The sequence below is a fragment of the Staurois parvus genome, unplaced genomic scaffold, assembly GCF_062004578.1.
Source record: "Staurois parvus isolate SC_StPar_1 unplaced genomic scaffold, SC_StPar_1.0 ptg000402l, whole genome shotgun sequence".
NCBI lineage: Eukaryota > Metazoa > Chordata > Amphibia > Anura > Ranidae > Staurois > Staurois parvus.
Window position 1 is genome coordinate 436,989 of NW_028318198.1, and position 17,408 is coordinate 454,396.

Genomic DNA, 17,408 nt, shown 5'->3' on the forward strand with positions numbered 1-17,408 from the left:
TTGATATTGATTGTACAACAAGACTATTTGCACTTTACCCTTGGGCCTGCAATTGGAGCTACTTAGTGCCAGACTGTTATTGTTTATTATTACCTCATGTTCTCTTGCTTACCCTTACTTCCCCCCTTTCCGACATCCCTTTTTGTTGTATTCCCACCATTGTATTGTTTCTGTGCCAGTTTTTTTTTTTTTTATGTACAGTTCCTGAAAAGCTTTAATAAAGAGATTGAGCATAACATGGGTGCGGGTCCTCTACTCAGCTCCCTGTGCTAGACTTCATATTAATAATGTGCTTTCTGCCACTTTCCCTTTATACAAGGGTACTCACCAGGGTTGCTCTCTATCCCCCCTCCCTTGGCAATCATGGTTTGCAGACACTCCTCAATTGTGGGATTCTGTAGAGGATAAGGTATCTCTCTATGCTGATTTGGGGGATGTATCTGAATCCATTCAAACCCTAATGGAGACCATAATTGACATTGGTAATTGACATTTCACTATTAACTGGATGAAATCTGCTCTTATGGCCCTGGATCCAATTTCCTCTCCTCTGACATGTGCTAAGCAAATCCCTGTAGTTCAATCCTTCAAATATCATGGAGTGATAGTATCTCCAGATCCTTCTTCCTATCTCCCTCAACTTATTACCACTGTTGGATAGACAGAGGCAGAAGGGCTATAGTTGGTGCAAACTGCCTCTTTTGGTTGTGGGAAGAGTTAACCTTATCAAAATGATATGGGCTCCTCAGCTCCTGTACACATTTCATAACTCTCCTATGTGGATTTCACAGAAATGGTTTGAGAGGGTAAACTCCCACTTTAGGGCCCTTATTTGGAGAAGGGGGACAGCTTGGATAAGTTTGAATACCCTACAGTATGATAAAGATAGGGGGGGTTTGGCAGTTCCATATGCTAAATGGTATTTTCTTGCTGCCCAGTTCCAACAACTTGCGGGATGGGGTCGACAGGACAATCTAGATCCGATTGCCAGATTGATAACTGTTCCCAATCCGGATTTACACCGTTTTTCATTTGGACATGGGTCACCTGGCTCTCCCCTTAAGTGCCACTGCTGTTCTCCTGGTGAAGGTCTGGGAAGCCTTGAAGGTAGTGTTAGCCATATTAGGTTTCACCCCTATTTGGCATAATCCTATATACCCAGAATTAAATAAATTAGAGGGTTTTTCTGAATGCGTAAAATAGAGGTATACTTCATCTTAGTCAATTATATTCTGATGTTCAATTTAAGTCATGAGCTGAGTCAGGAGTTCTCGTTGCCTCAATTATTTCTATAAATATCTTCAACTGAGTTATACAAGCTCAGAAGCAAACTTTATCCCTCATCAGAGCCAAGTCTAGGCTGCTTACTGAGGTATTACAGGCTTCTTTGCGCAATGGTTTAATATCCTGCATCTACAAGGTATTACTCTCCTCTACCCAGGACCATGCGAGTTTAAAATCTAGGGCCCAGTGGGTTGCGGATCTGGAGGAGATAGGGGGGTAATCGTGGGCATTTGGCTTTAGAGTCCGTACCTGTATCATCCCTGTCGGCCTCACACAAGTCATCCCAGCTATTTATCCTTCACAGGGCATACCGAACACCGGTTAGATTGTTTGAATGGGGCAGGAGAGATACACCTTTGTGCCCAAAGTGTATGGCACACAGAGGGGACATTATTCACATGATTTGGAAATATCCAAAATTAGCAAGATATTGGGAGGATGTTCTGGGGGTTATGTCTTCCCAGACTCCTGTCTCTTTGGATTCATTAGTGTGTCTATTGGGAGTGTTGGACCCTGAGCTGTACACTCCAGGTATCTATATCATGATTACTCATCTCTTGTATTTAGCAAGAAAACTAATAGCTAGATATTGGCTGTCCAGTACAATCCCTTCTAAGAAATGTTGGGTGCAGTATGTTAATTGTCTCCTTTTACGAGAATAAATTACGTATCGTCACCATAATGCCCCACGTAAATTTGAGCTAATCGGGCAGAACTGGTTAGATACGCCTGGTTTGGCACCTCCAAGATTGATCATGAACAGACTTTTACAAATTTGATACATTACGGGTAGTTGATTGTTGAAATGGAACTTGATGAACCACCTGCAACTGTTATCATTCCTGTTGTGTGTTCTGCTCTTCTTTTACTTCTCTGACTTTTGTTTCCTCTACAAAATTTTTACTGATGTGATCTTAAAACTCTGCAACAAAGGGCTAGAAAGATGTAATCCTATTGTGTATGCTGTATATGAATTATGTACATTTTTCTTGTACCCATTTGTATGATTGTCTACTTCCCTGCTCTTTGCTCCTGTATTTCCCTTCATTTTTCAATAATAAAACAAAAAATACCCAGTTCTCAACGGCAGAGCCACATAAATTCCACCACCCCTAAAAAAGGCCAGATTTAAGTATAATTAAAGCAATCTCAGTTCCATGAACTGGAAGACTTGGCAGATGGTATTTAGATATTAACAGTTACACACAACACACTTGCAATACAAAATCAGGAGGTAGAGTATGTATTAAAATTTCTTTGGACAAAATAAAAGTTAAATGTGATTAAGCTCATAATGTGCAAATACAGTATTAAATGTCCTATTCCAGACAGATTATATAGTGCAGTTTAGAAGCTTGAAAAAGTGCCAACGTTTTAACCAAACAAACAATGCTCAGCTTTAATAACAAAAGGAAAAGCAAACTGTTGCCGATTTAGGCATCTGTGTTCAAACGTGGAGTACTGATGCATATGTTTGGGTTACTTCAGAAGCAGAAGGTGAATGAGATCTTTCATATTTGTGAGGTCCATCAGCGTGATAAGTACGTTTTCTCACCTTCACCAGCAAGAATTATTCTGAAGACAAACCACCTCATTTGAGAGGCTGATGTCAGTTCTAGTTTATCCACAAGCCTGATCACTCTGCTCCAAGACCACAAGGAGTGATTAGCATGGTTCAGTCCATCATGAAGAGGATGCTTGTCCAGGAAAGTAAGCAGACTGAATAGGAGGAACTGTCTTTGCTTGTGGCACTGTACGTATTGTTTTCTGTGGCTCTAAGGAAGAAATACCACATCTGTTTATTCTATAAGTAAGTGGAACATTAAAGGTTAGTATTGACTTCTCATAGCAATAATTGAATTGTGAGAAGAATTAAACATCATCCTTATTCCATACTGTTATAGCAACACATCTATATGCAATTAAATTATTTAGAATTAACAATAGAGGATGTGTACAAACTGTTTCTACATTATTCTATGCAAAGTTGCTGCAAGCCTTTGGATATAGTAGTAAGGGTTACAACCTCTCTTAGATTTAGTACTGTCTACATCATACTGAGGAACCTTCCCATCACATCCTAGCTTCCAAAGAATGCTTTTCCAGAACTGGTCTGGCTTTTTTTTTCAGATGTTTTTTGGTAAAGTCTAATCTGGCTGAGCTTACCAGTGAGGAGTTCTTTCCTCAGAATGTACCAAACTGTTGATTTGGCCACTCCTAATGTTGCTGCTATCTCTCGGATGGATTTGTTTAATTTTTGAAGCCTTACAATGGCCTGTTTCACCTGCTTTGCATGGACAGCTCCTTTGAACACATGATATGGGTTCAGAACAATAGATTCCAAATGCAAATATCACACTTAGAATCAACTCCAGACCTTTTACCTGCTTAATTGATAAAGAAATAAAGGAGTAGCCCACACAAAACAGCCTTTGATTCAACTGTCCAATTACTTTTGGTCCTTTGAAAAAGGGGGATGGCTACTCTTAAAAGCTGTAATTCTTAAACCCTTCCTCCAATTTGGATGTACATACCCTCACATTAAACCTGAGCTTGAATATGTTTTGGTAAATACCTGAAAAAATCCTAAAATTGTGCCCGTTTCCAAATATATATGGTCACCAAAGATCCATTATCTCCTGCGCTTCAAGACTTAGATCAAACGAGCATTAGTAACAAGCAGCGTGTTCATCCGCTGGTGATCAGAGGTTGTGCAGCTCTATCATGAAGCTGGGGAAGCTTGATAAAACTGTAGAAGAGGATGAAAGAAAGAGCGCACAAACCTTGCGCATTACCTCAATAAATAGTGACTAAGTTTATTTTATACTCACAAAACTGAGGGTAAAACAGGCATAAGTAACCATAATCCACACAGGGTTACAGGTAAATCCAAAGGGGGGGGATAAAAGCTAACGTGTTTCGAAGGGTGCTCCCTTCTTCATCAGGCTGAACTGCTGTAATACTGACACTCAGTGGCTGAATGTCTCCTTGCCATGGGAACTCTGCTATACTGAAGCTTCTATCTGCCAAACCCAGCTCTGATGAAGGAGGGAGCACGTTAGCTTTTATCCCCCCCCTTTGGATTTATCTGTAACCCTGTGTGGATTATGGTTAACTTATGTCTGTTTTACCGTCACTTTTGTGAGTATATTTCCTAAATAAAATAAAATTAGTCACTATATATTGAGGTAATGCGCAAGGTTTGTGCGCTCTCTCTTTCATCCTCTTCTCCAAATGTATATGGACCCAACTCTAGGTGGTTAAACTTGATAGAGGGTGGTTTCTGAACCAGCACACCTTGTATTTTAGGTTGTGGCTGGCCATTGCGTTTTTGTTACTTTCCCTATAACCCAGATGTCCATGAGTAGGGATGCCACCACAACAGAAGTGTTCAATACTCTTCTGCATACAGTACTCCTGTGAACACAGCCTTATTCTGGATATACACATTAAAATTTGGGAATATACTGTACAGATTATAGGCAAAAGTCTAGAACAAGCCTTCTCTGGCCATGCATGGGCACCATAACCCTCCTGGCATGCCACCACTGCTAAAGTATGGTTAATGAGCACAACTGCAAAAGTTCATACCTGAAGCAGTGTTCTGGTTAAGGCCATGCAAAGGGAGGCCCACTTCTCGCTTCTTTAAATATTTCAAATCCAGGCCAGCTGATTCTCCACTGAAACAGAAATTAGCGTTAACATATTGATCTGGATTAGTTAAACCTCAGCAGTCAGAATGGAAGAACTGGTAAAGCCAGGAGAGAAGCAGTGACATTAGAAGGTACTTACTTTTCTTTGTTTGCACTTGGAACTGACCCAGAAAGGCTTTGTGGTTGTTGTATTCTGGTAAGTGGATTATTGTAGTGAACCTTGAGAAAGTAGAGGACTGACTTAAATATAAAACTGAACACATGTACATTGGATATAAAAAGTCTACACCCCTGTTAAAATGTCAGGTTTCTGTGATGTAAAAAAATGAGTCAAAGATAAATCTTTTATAAAACTTCTTCCACCTTTTAATGTAACCTATAAACTGTACAACTCACTTGAACAACAAACTGAAATCTTTTAGGTGGAGGGAAGTAAAAATAAAAACGAATATAATATGGTTGCATAAGTGTGCACACCCTTAAACTAATACTTTGTTGAAGCACCTTTTGATTTTATTACAGCACTCAGTCTTTTTGGGTTGTTGTCATGCTGAAAGATTACGTTCCTCTTCATGTTCAGCTTTCGAGCAGAAGCCTGAAGGTTTTGTGCCAATATTGACTGGTATTTGGAATGTTTTATAATTCCCTCTACCTTGACTAAGGCCCCAGTTCCAGTTGAAGAAAAACAGCCCCAAAGTATGATGATGCCACCACGCTTCACTGTGGGTATGGTGTTCTATTGGTGATGTGCAGTGTTGTTTTTGCGCCAAACATATATTTTGGAATTATGGCCAAAAAGTTCAACCTTGGTTTCATCAGACCATAACACATTTTCCCACATGCTTTTGGGAGACTTCAGATGTGTTTTTGCAAAATTTAGCCGGCCTTGGATGTTTTTCTTTGTAAGAAAAGGCTTCCATCTTGCCACTCTACCCCATAGCCCAGACATATGAAGAATACGGGAGATTGTTGTCACATATACCACACAGCCAGTACTTGCCAGATATTCCTGCAGCTTCTTTAATGTTGCTGTAGGTCTCTTGGCAGCCTCCCAGACCAGTTTTCTTGTCTTTTCATCAATTTTGGAGAGACATCCAGTTCTTGGTAATGTCACTGTTGCACCATATTTTCTCCACTTGATGACTGCCTTCACTGTGTTCCATGGTATATCCAATGCCTTGGAATTTCTTTTGTACCCTTCTGACTTATACCTTTTAACAATGAAATCCCTCTGATGCTTTGGAAACTCTCTACGGACCATGGCTTTTGCCATAGGATGTGACTAAGAAAATGTTAGGAAAGACCTACCAGACCTACCAGAACAGCTGAACTTTATTTGGGGTTAATCAGAGGCACTTTAACCGTTTCAATACCGTGCAATTTTACACCTTCCTGCCCAGGCCATTTTTCAGGTTTCAGCGCTCTCACACTTTGAATGACAATTGCGCGGTCATACAACACTGTACCCAAACTAAAATTTTATCATTTTCTTCACACAACTAGAGCTTTCGTTTGGTGGTATTTAATCACCGCTGGGGTTTTTATTTTTTGCTAAAATTAACAAAAAAAGACCAAAAATTTTGAAAAAAACCCACATTTTTCTTTGTTTCTGTTATAAAAGTTTACAAATAAATAACTATTCTTCATAAATTTAGGCCGAGATGTATTCTGCTACATGTCTTTGGTGAAAATAACCCAAATTAGGATGTATTTTTTAGTTTGTAGGAAAGTTATAGAGTTCACAAACTATGGTATAGATCTGAATATTGATCAATCCTGAAGTACTGACAGCCAATCTAATTTCTTGAGGTCCAAGAATGTCAGAATAGTACAGATATCCCCCAAATGACCCCTTGTTGCAGAGTAGACAGTCCGACGTACTTCATAAGAGGCATGGCGAGTTTTTTGAAGTTGTATTTTTATGTCATAATTTTTCGGAAAATGAAAAAATTAAAATTATTTTCACTATTTTTTTTTTTACATACTGTCACCAGTGCAGTACAGCGTCCTCATATAACTGGCATGGCGGTTAACAGGGACACTGACTGGTGACAGTAATAATAAAAAAATATATATATTTTTTTTTTTTCAATTTAATTTTTTATTACATTTTTTTTAATTTTTAAGATTTTTTTTTCATATTTTACTATGACCAAAGTAGTACAATGTTACCATAGTAACACTGTACTACTTTGGGGAAGTGATCAGTATTTTTTTTTTTTTTTTACACAATTTGCTTATAGCAAAGAATTACTTTGCTATAAGCAAGCATTTACCTGAATGAAATCGATTCATTCAGCTTTTTTTTTTTGTGCTTAGCTGTGATTTGGTCACAGCTAATCACATGACATGTGCATGTGATTAGCTGTGACCATTCACAGCTAGGCACTAGTATACAATGGATGGCATCATGAATGAAGCCATCCATTGTATACAACTGTCATGTGACCTGCTGTGATTGGTCACAGCAGGTCACATGGTACCAGCAACGGGAGCCGGTACTCGGATCTGTCATCGGCCGTGTCCGAGGTGCACGGCCCGTGACAGATCCCGCTGCTGCGCCGCTCTGCATTACCGCAAACGGCGCATGTGCGGGAGCACGCCAAATGGCGTGCACCCGGAATGAAGAGGCACATCTGAAGCCGCCAAACGGCCATTGGCCGGGCGGCTAATGGTTAAATGATGGCAGGTGTGTACTGACTCCTATTTAACATGATTTTGAATGTGATTGCCTAATTCTGAACACAGCTACATCCCCAGTTATAAGAGGATGTGCAGACTTATGTAACCACATTATTTTAGTATTTTATGTTTACTTCTCTCCCCTAAAAGATTTCAATTTGTTTTTCAATTGAGTTGTACAGTTTAAAGGTCACATTAAAGGTGGAAAAAGTTCTGAAATTATTTATCTTTGTCATTTTTTTTTTACATCACAGAAACCTGACATTTTAACAGGGATGTGTAGACTTTTTATATCCACTGTATATAAGATGTCAAATATTTAGTCGGTGCCTCTTCAGTGTACTCACCCTCAGGCCAGCACGATTTATGTCCAGTGAAGGTTGATGGGAAGATGCAGGGGCTGGAACAAGGGACATAACTGGGTAGGAAGGTAGAGGGTAGTTTATGCGAGTGTTGTGACAAGGTATTCTGTTGTCTGGCTGTGGGAGGGGGAAAAAAATGGACAGTAAAATAACTGAAATATTTCCATGTATGCAGTATAAGTAGCAGACAAGAAAATGACTCACCATTTGGTTGGGTGACACTGTGGCACGGAAGGGGGCATTGCTCTGATTGGCGCCCACGGAATGAGTCTCATTCAGTTGCTTATTTAACCATGAAATTACTGCATAAAGACAGTAAGACAAATGTTTTAGTATTATGTAGGTGAATAAATGTTCAGAATCCAGTTACAATGTACCTAAAAGTCTTGCATAGTCAAACACAACACAGTAGATCTTATAGAAGCCATGTACAATTATAAACAGGAAATGCTAAATCACTTCATATTAAAGAGCAGTAGCCTACAGCACCTTAGGGATTAGCTAATATAGACTGGGCTGCGATTGATTGCTGGATCCAAACTCCACAAATGCACATTAGAAAATAAGTCACAAGTGAAAAGCAAATATTAGGGTTTAGGACAAGGCAGACAGTTCTGATTTACAACCTTAACTAACTGCTTACCAACCGCCCTATAGAAGATATACTGCTAAAGGGCAGCATGGGTGCGCAAAATCACGTGTATATATACGTGATTTTGCATTTCCGGGTAGAGGGTGGAGGCACTGGACACATTTAACAGCAAAAAGTAAAAAATATTGTTTTCTCTCTCAAAATTGTTGGTCTTTTTTTTTATAGTGGAAAAAAAAAAACTGCACATGCGATCATATACCACCGAAATTCCTGTGGGGAAAATAGGGCATAAACTTAATTTGGGTGCAGTGTTGCATGACCGCGCAATTGTCAGTTAAGGCAAAAACGCAAAAAATGGCCTGGTCAGGAAGGGGGGTAAATCCACAAGAGGGCAAGTGGTTAAAATGCACTTACAAGTGTTGAAATCGCATAGGCATGTAAATACAAAACAGGAATGCCGGTTTGCATTCCAGTAAGTGGAAGTGACGTGTCCAATCCTACGCATTACGTCAGCAAGCGCCTGACTCCTCAGGGGCATATGACCGGGCTCACTTCCACTTATTAATACCACCAGCTCCCACCATATTGCACTTCATCCAATCAGAATCAGAGACATTGTTACCTTTCAAACATCAAACTCAATTACAATTTTTTTTTTGCCATTTGTGATTACACTTTTTGATTTTAATATTTGTTTACAAGTTTGTTTGGGGAAGTATAAGAAAGCGCAGTCAAATCTTTGAGATTTTTTCTCAACATCTTGGACCTATTAAGTCTGATAGGCAGCTTTCACCTTTCATGTTTTTCTCTTTAATTTGGTACACAATTTGGGTGGGTATTTGCTCATTTATTAATTTTTTTTTAGTTAGGTTTTATTGATTTATACACATTTGCGCAGGTGTGGGGCAATTATTATATTTCCGGGACTACAAAATTGAATTTCTATCCCTGCCCCCTCTACCTTCCAATTTGCCAGCTTCAACTCAAAGACAGGATGATTTATGGGCCACCTTGAACCAACTGCAAGAACCAGGAGTGGTACTCCCAGGTCTTGCAGAGGTTCAAAAGATTTTATTCAAACTTATTCACAGTTCCAAAACCAAATGGAGATATTTACCCCATTTTGGACCTGAAATCAGTAAACATAATTGTGTCCCCAGATACTGCATGGAGTCCACAAGATCAGTCATCACTTCTCTCAGATCAGGAATTTCTGGCATCAGTGAACTTCCAAAATGCCCATTTTCACTGTACACCAATGCTTTCTACGCTTTGCTGTGGGAGATCAATGCTTTTTATTTGTCACCCTGCCATTCAGGCTCTCCTCTGCACCAAGAATGTTTACACAAAAGTGCTTGCTCTGCTTCCTGCCCTGCTACAATCTTAGGGCATGCAGGTCATGGGTTACCTGGTTGACCTTCTGCTGAAAGATTCCTCAGCCATGGTCTTGTCTTCCAAAAGTTAATGTAGTTCCTTTAAACCAGCGGTTCTCAACCTGGGGGTTGCAACCCCTTTGGGGGTCGAACGACCATTTCCCAGGGGTCGCCTAAGACCATCGGAAAACAAATATTTCCAATGGTCTTAGGAACCGAGACACCGCTCCTGTCTCCGGGAATGTGTGGGCGGGATGATATGCTGCCCCTGTCACCGCCTCCTCGCCACTGATTGGCCACCGGAACTGTAGCTCAGGAGAGGCACACAGGCGGCCAATCACCGGCGAGGAGGTGGAGCTTGGAGAGGAGGAGCCGAGCGGCAGCGCGCGTAGATCAAAGAAGATCGAGGGAGCTGCAGGAGCGAGTGAAGAGAGGCCAGAGAAGGAAGACAGCTGACAGGTAAGTGCAAATTTTGCTGCTGCAGCCAGGTATGCAGGCTGTAGATGGGAGAGGGAGGGAGCGAGCCCAGGCTGGAGCAGGAGTCAGCAAGGTAAGTATCATTGGTGTCAGTGGGAGGGATAGTGCCCCATCATTTGTGTCACTAATACCAACGATGGGGCACTATTCCTCCCCCCACTGACACCAACGACGGGGCACTATTCCTCCCCCCACTGACACCAACGACGGGGCACTATTCCTCCCCCCACTGACACCAACGACGGGGCACTATTCCTCCCCCCACTGACACCAACGACGGGGCACTATTCCTCCCTCCACTGACACCAACGACGGGGCACTATTCCTCCCCCCACTGACACCAACGACGGGGCACTATTCCTCCCCCCACTGACACCAACGACGGGGCACTATTCCTCCCCCCACTGACGCCAACGACGGGGCACTATTCCTCCCCCCACTGACGCCAACGACGGGGCACTATTCCTCCCCCCACTGACGCCAACGACGGGGCACTATTCCTCCCCCCACTGACGCCAACGACGGGGCACTATTCCTCCCCCCACTGACGCCAACGACGGGGCACTATTCCTCCCCCCACTGACGCCAACGACGGGGCACTATTCCTCCCCCCACTGACGCCAACGACGGGGCACTATTCCTCCCCCCACTGACGCCAACGACGGGGCACTATTCCTCCCCCCACTGACGCCAACGACGGGGCACTATTCCTCCCCCCACTGACGCCAACGACGGGGCACTATTCCTCCCCCCACTGACGCCAACGACGGGGCACTATTCCTCCCCCCACTGACGCCAACGACGGGGCACTATTCCTCCCCCCACTGACGCCAACGACGGGGCACTATTCCTCCCACTGACGCCAACGACGGGGCACTATTCCTCCCACTGACGCCAACGACGGGGCACTATTCCTCCCACTGACGCCAACGACGGGGCACTATTCCTCCCACTGACGCCAACGACGGGGCACTATTCCTCCCACTGACGCCAACGACGGGGCACTATTCCTCCCACTGACGCCAACGACGGGGCACTATTCCTCCCACTGACGCCAACGACGGGGCACTATTCCTCCCACTGACGCCAACGACGGGGCACTATTCCTCCCACTGACGCCAACGACGGGGCACTATTCCTCCCACTGACGCCAACGACGGGGCACTATTCCTCCCACTGACGCCAACGACGGGGCACTATTCCTCCCACTGACGCCAACGACGGGGCACTATTCCTCCCACTGACGCCAACGACGGGGCACTATTCCTCCCACTGACACCAACGATGGGGCACTATTCCCCCCACTGATACCAATGATGGGGCACTATTCCCCCCACTGACACAATGATGGGGCGCTATTCCTCCCACTGACACCAATGATGGGGCACTATTCCTCCCACTGACACCAATGATGGGGCGCTATTCCTCCCACTGACACCAATGATGGGGCGCTATTCCTCCCACTGATACCAACGATGGGACACTATTCATCCCACTGACATCAGTGATAGGGCGCTAGTCCTCCCACTGCAAAATTACAGTTATGAAGTAGCAACGAAAATAATTTTATGGTTGGGGGTCACCACAACATGAGGAACTGTATTAAGGGGTCACGGCATTAGAAAGGTTGAGAACCACTGCTTTAAACCTTTGAATGGCTGATCAATGTCAAGAAGTCTGCTCTCCATCCTTCCCATCATCATCTGGACTATTTGAGGCTGATTTTGGATATGGCCCAGTTCAAAATTTTTCCTTACCAGGAAAAGATTGCTTTCTCTGAGGTCCAACTGTCAGCTGCATGAGGGTCTTTGACCTCATGGTGGCCACCTTCAAGGTATTTCCACTTACTATGTTCCATTCAAGACCTTTGCAGCTCAATGTTTTCATATGGGACAAGATGATTCTCTCTCTGGATCACCCACTACTGCAATCCATCCTGGCGAAAATCTTCCTGTCAAGATGGATTTCCAACTCCTGCCTTAGAATCCTGGAAATTGTTCCTCCCCTCTCCCTGAAAGTTGGTAACAATAAATACAAGCCTGACTAGATAGAACAGGGCCTAAAATTCCCTGACTGTCCAGGTAACCTGGTCCCCACAGGAATTGATGCTCTCCATCAACATTCTGAAACAGAGCGATAGTACCAACTCTCTACACAGTAACCCAGTCAGAGTGCAGTTAGACAATGCCATGGCTGTGGCCTCCCTAAGCTATCGGAGGGGTACCATAAGTCAGGCAGCCCTGAAAGAAGCAAGCTTTATTCTCTCCTGGGCAGAGAACCACATCCCAACACTCTCTGCTATCTATGCTGGGAGTACAAAATTGGCAAGCAGCCTCAGTTGCCAACTCCCCAAGATTTCCCTGATGCTCTGCCAGAAACTGGGAACATGTGGGATATTAATGATCCAGATTCAACAAGGAACTGGTCAGGTTTGTGACCAGGTCCAGGGCTCTCCTGGCTTTTGCAAGTGAATGCCCTAGTGGTTTCTTGCATCCCGCTAAGTCTTTTTTTTTTCATTTCCTCCAGTGAAGCTTACCCCTTAACTGTTCTACAAGATAGAAGGTGAATGGATTCCGGTGATCCTTCTCTCTCCAAACTGGCCAAGGGGAACTAGGCACACAGAAACATTTAGACTTCTGGAGCACTTTTTTTTTTCTTCCCCCAAACAGGCCAGACCTCCAGTCACAGAGCCCTCTGTTCCATCCTGCTACTCAAACACTGGCTTTAATAGCATGGCTGTTGAAACCAGGTCCTAAAAAATATCAGCATGTACTGACACGGTCATTCCCACTTTGCTCAAGGTGAGAAAACACCTCTCATTGGATCTACCATTGCACCTGGATGACCTACTTAGGCTGGTGTGAGAGCAGGCACCTCAACCCTCAGGAATATTTTATTCCTCACATACTGGACTTCCTCCAGCCCAGTGTAGACCAGCATCTTGCTCTAAGTATCCTAAAAGGTCAGGTCTCTGCATTATCCATTCTATTCCAAAAACCTCTGGCTTTGCACTCTCATCAATACCTTAATATAACGAGTTGCACATGTTAAATCCCAACTATGATCTTCTGTGTCTACCATCGGTTTGAATCTGGTTCTTTCAGTTCCTCAAAAACCTCTTTGACCTGATTCAGGATATCCCATTGAGGAATCCCACCAGTTATGTGGCCCTTTTAGAGGCCACTACCTCCGCCAAGCGTGTATCTGTGTTGGCAGATCTTTCTTGTGAGGAACCATTTACTTGTCTTACATAGGAACAAGGTGGTCCTACGACTCAGACCCTCTTTCCTCCCCAAGGTTGCTTCTACCTCAATCAGGACATTGCCCTCTCTACCCTATGTAGGGAGGCCAGTCACAGCACTAGATATATGTAAGGGTTTAACAACCACTTTAAGATGACAGGAGTTTTGACTTACCAAGTAATTCCATATTATTTAGTACAGGTCCCTTCTCTCTGGAGTCTCACAGAGTGGGTTTCCAATCACTTGAAGGTAGTGGCCATGGTCCATGACTCCCTGTTTTATATGCCAAGATATGGAATTAACTAGCAAGTCAAAATTCCTGATTTCCAAATGCAGTTTTAAATCGATTCGATTACTGCTGGCAAATAGAGGCACTTCTTATGCAAAATATTGATAAATGATCAATATTTTAGTTACAGGAACCAAAAGTGATACACCTGATAAAAAAAAAAAACGTGTATTAACTACCAAACTTATACATGGATATTTGCTTTTTTTTTAAAAAAAATATTTTTTCTCCTATATGTACAGATAGGGGAATGGTAGGGAAATCTGGTGTTTATTGGCACTGATGGATTCACAAACTTGTACTGCCTTTACTTTTTCAGGCATTGCTCTTTGCGGTGCCAAAATCCTGACTTTTTCCCCCAACTTCAATTTAAATAGTCCATATACGCATACACACAGGGATTAGGAAGAAACAAGCCTTATTCTCTCCTGGGCGGAGAACCACATTCCAACACTCTCTGCTATATATGTACATACCGAGGGTACAAAATTGACAAGCAGACTTTCTAAGTTACCAACTCCCCAACATTTCCCTGATGCTCTATCAAAAATTGAGAACACAAGCTGTGCGATATTAATGGCCTCCAGAATCAACAATAAACTGGTCAGGTCCAGGGCTCTCCTGGCTTTCACAGTGAATGCCCTGGTGGTTCCTTGAATGCCATCGAGTCTGGTTTATTCATTCCCTCCAGTGAAGCTTATCCCTTGACTGTTCCACAAGCGAGAAGGTGAACGGATTCCGGTTGTCCTTCTCTCTCCAAACTGGCCACGGGGAACTTGGTACATAGACATGTTTAGACTCCTTAAGCACAAGACTTGTTTTTTTTCCCCAAACAGGCCAAACCTCCAGACACAGAGCCCGCTGTTCCATCCTGCTACTCAGACACTGTCTTTAACGTCATGGCTTACATAGGACCAAGATGGTCCTAAAACACAGAACCTCTTTGCTCCCCAAGGTTGCTTTCACCTCAATCAGATTGCCCTCTCTATCCTATGTAGTCACTTTACTAGGTATATGTAAGGGTTTACAAACACTTTAAGATGACAGCAATTTTGGCTTACCAGGAAATTCCATCTCATTTAGTACAGATCCCTTCTCCCTGAACTCCATTTCTCCTTATTGCTTGCTACAAAAATAACTTGAAGGTAGTGGCATATAACCCATGGTCTATGACTCCATCCTGTCCTATACTCCAAGATATGTATTTACTAGCAAGTCAAAATTCCTGTTTTCCAAATGCAGTTTTAAATCTATTTGATTACTGCGGGCTAATAGAGGCACTTCTTATGGAAAATATTGATAAAATGATCACTGCTTTAGTTACAGGAACCAAACTTGAAAAAAAGATATACAACTGATAAAAAAGGAGTATTAACAACAGCCAAAAGTATACATGTTATCAGACAGTTCTTAACTCACCATTTTCATTTGTTTTAAGCAGTTCTTTGCTCTCTTCTAACTTTTGTTCTGTTTCTTGAAGTCTTTCATGCAACTTTCCAACCTAAAGATATGAAAAAAATCTAGCTTGGTTTCACAACATTGCCAGCAACATCAGTTTCCCTATAAAGCAGTCCTATACTTAGGGGAAAAATTGTTAAACAATGTGAATATACAGTACAAGCATATTTAACACAAGGTGCTAATACATACTATAGTTTTCCCTGCAAGAGTACCCATAGACACAAGAACACAGCCATGTTTCAGCTACCTGATGCTCAACAGGCAAATTACCAAACCTGTCCTGGTGACTACCATTTCATTGCTGATAGGGGGTAACATCTCCTGCTACTTCCCACAGAAGATATTTGCAAGCTTAGCTGAACCAGATTTAGATGTACTTACGTAGAGGGTATTTAACTCTAGATGGTTGATCAACAGACCCTGAAATACCTATTTGTCCTTGTACGTTCTATGACCCACAGTACATTCCAGCATTTCAAAATATAAATGTGTCTTACCACGCTGACTTTAATTATATCTACCATCCTTTAACTTACCTCTTCTTCTTTCACATGAAGACTATGCTGCACATTATCAATTTTCTTCTCCCTTTCCTGAATTAGCTTCTCCTTTTCAGTCAAAAGCTTTTCCTGCTGCACAGTCACAGAATTCTTTAGCTTTAGTTTTCCTATTAAAGTCTTCAAGTCCCCTTGAAGCTTCTTAATAATAGTATTGGCCTTTGGTATACAAGTTAAAGTAAAGAGAAAAACATATTAAACAAATAGAAATCCACCTTAAAGCAAAATTAAAGCTTCAGGTTTTTTTTTTAACAAACATGTTATACTTACCTGCTCTGTGTAATGGTTTTGCACAGAGCAGCCCCAATCCTTCTCTTCTCGGGTCTCCTGCCTGCGCCTCCCCAGACGAGTGCCCACCATACAAAGCTGCTTCTTATGGTAGTCACTTGTGCAAGCTCGCTGCCAAACCAAGCTGCTTTCCAATGACTCACGCTGCTCTCAGCCAAGCCTGTGAGTCAGGAGAAGAGAGAAGATGCTGCAGATATGCAGAGGTCTGGACCAAGATCAGGGTCAGGAGTGTATTTAGTGGGGCTGCGGGGGGAGCTGCACTTGCAAGTTACACATATGGATTAGGAAGGCAGCACTGTTTTGTTTTTTTGGCTTTTTTTAATGAAAACATTGTCACATATCTAGGTTGGTGAACATTCCTCGACACCAGGAAGGTTATTTGGACTTGAAAATTTTAAGGCAGCCTTTAATATTTACTCTTTTCTTGCAAGTATTGTAAAAGAAAGTAATATGAAAAATTTGGAAACAAACACGAAACTAATACACAGAAAACATGAGCAAGCATGCCACACACTGGCTCTCACCTTAAGGAGCTCTGCAGATAAAGACTGTATTGTTGCTTCCAGCTTTCCTATCTGTGCCTGCTTCTTCCCTGCGCTAGCTTCTAATCCCGTCTGTAAAAAGCACACCAATTATAAACCCTGTTTATAGCAGTGTAACCTATACACATTTTGTTGGTTTTAGTACACTAACCTTCTGCTGTTGGGTGGCCAAGAGAATTTCATTACTTCTCTGCACTATCTGATCCTTATCTCTCAGCTCCTGCTCCAGAACAGCAAGCCGAGTCTGAAGACGATTTATCTCTTTTTCTTTATCATGGCACTCTGCATCCAGTGTAGTATTCTCTCTGCCTAAAGAAGACACCTTCTGTTGTGTTCTTTGCAATTCCTGAAAAGCAAAGCAGGCTCTAGATATAGCAAAAAATGCAGTTATCATTTAGGTTCAAGATTAAAGCAGACCTGTTGCCTAAATGCATAGTACAAAATCATGCATCAAAGCATGTATAGCTTAAGTCATATGCATTACAACTATTTCCATAAACACGCTTTTTTCTATTATAACATCAGTAAAACATCAAGCTTCCATATTGTAGGTCTTGACTAATTGCTCAAAAAGTTAGGATCTGAAAGTATTGCAATGAACAAATT

General features: G+C 42.4%; 1 protein-coding gene across 3 annotated transcripts in view; it reads right to left on the bottom strand.

The window, feature by feature from the left end:
* Nucleotides 1-2,511: 2,511 nt before the first annotated feature.
* The window catches only part of SASS6 (SAS-6 centriolar assembly protein), a 72,358-nt gene continuing 57,461 nt past the window's right edge, over nt 2,512-17,408 (bottom strand). The window contains exons 8-16 of one of the 3 annotated variants that reach the window (XM_089686568.1): nt 16,954-17,148; nt 16,785-16,874; nt 15,952-16,131; nt 15,374-15,455; nt 8,186-8,283; nt 7,967-8,098; nt 5,077-5,156; nt 4,876-4,964; nt 2,512-3,088 (exon numbers count right to left, since the gene is read on the bottom strand). In XM_089686568.1, the coding sequence (XP_089542694.1) occupies nt 3,084-3,088; nt 4,876-4,964; nt 5,077-5,156; nt 7,967-8,098; nt 8,186-8,283; nt 15,374-15,455; nt 15,952-16,131; nt 16,785-16,874; nt 16,954-17,148 (951 nt within the window). In that variant the 3' untranslated portion in view covers nt 2,512-3,083. The remainder of the gene's footprint in view (nt 3,089-4,875; nt 4,965-5,076; nt 5,157-7,966; nt 8,099-8,185; nt 8,284-15,373; nt 15,456-15,951; nt 16,132-16,784; nt 16,875-16,953; nt 17,149-17,408) is intronic. The other 2 variants (XM_089686567.1, XM_089686569.1) reach the window with 2 other exon arrangements.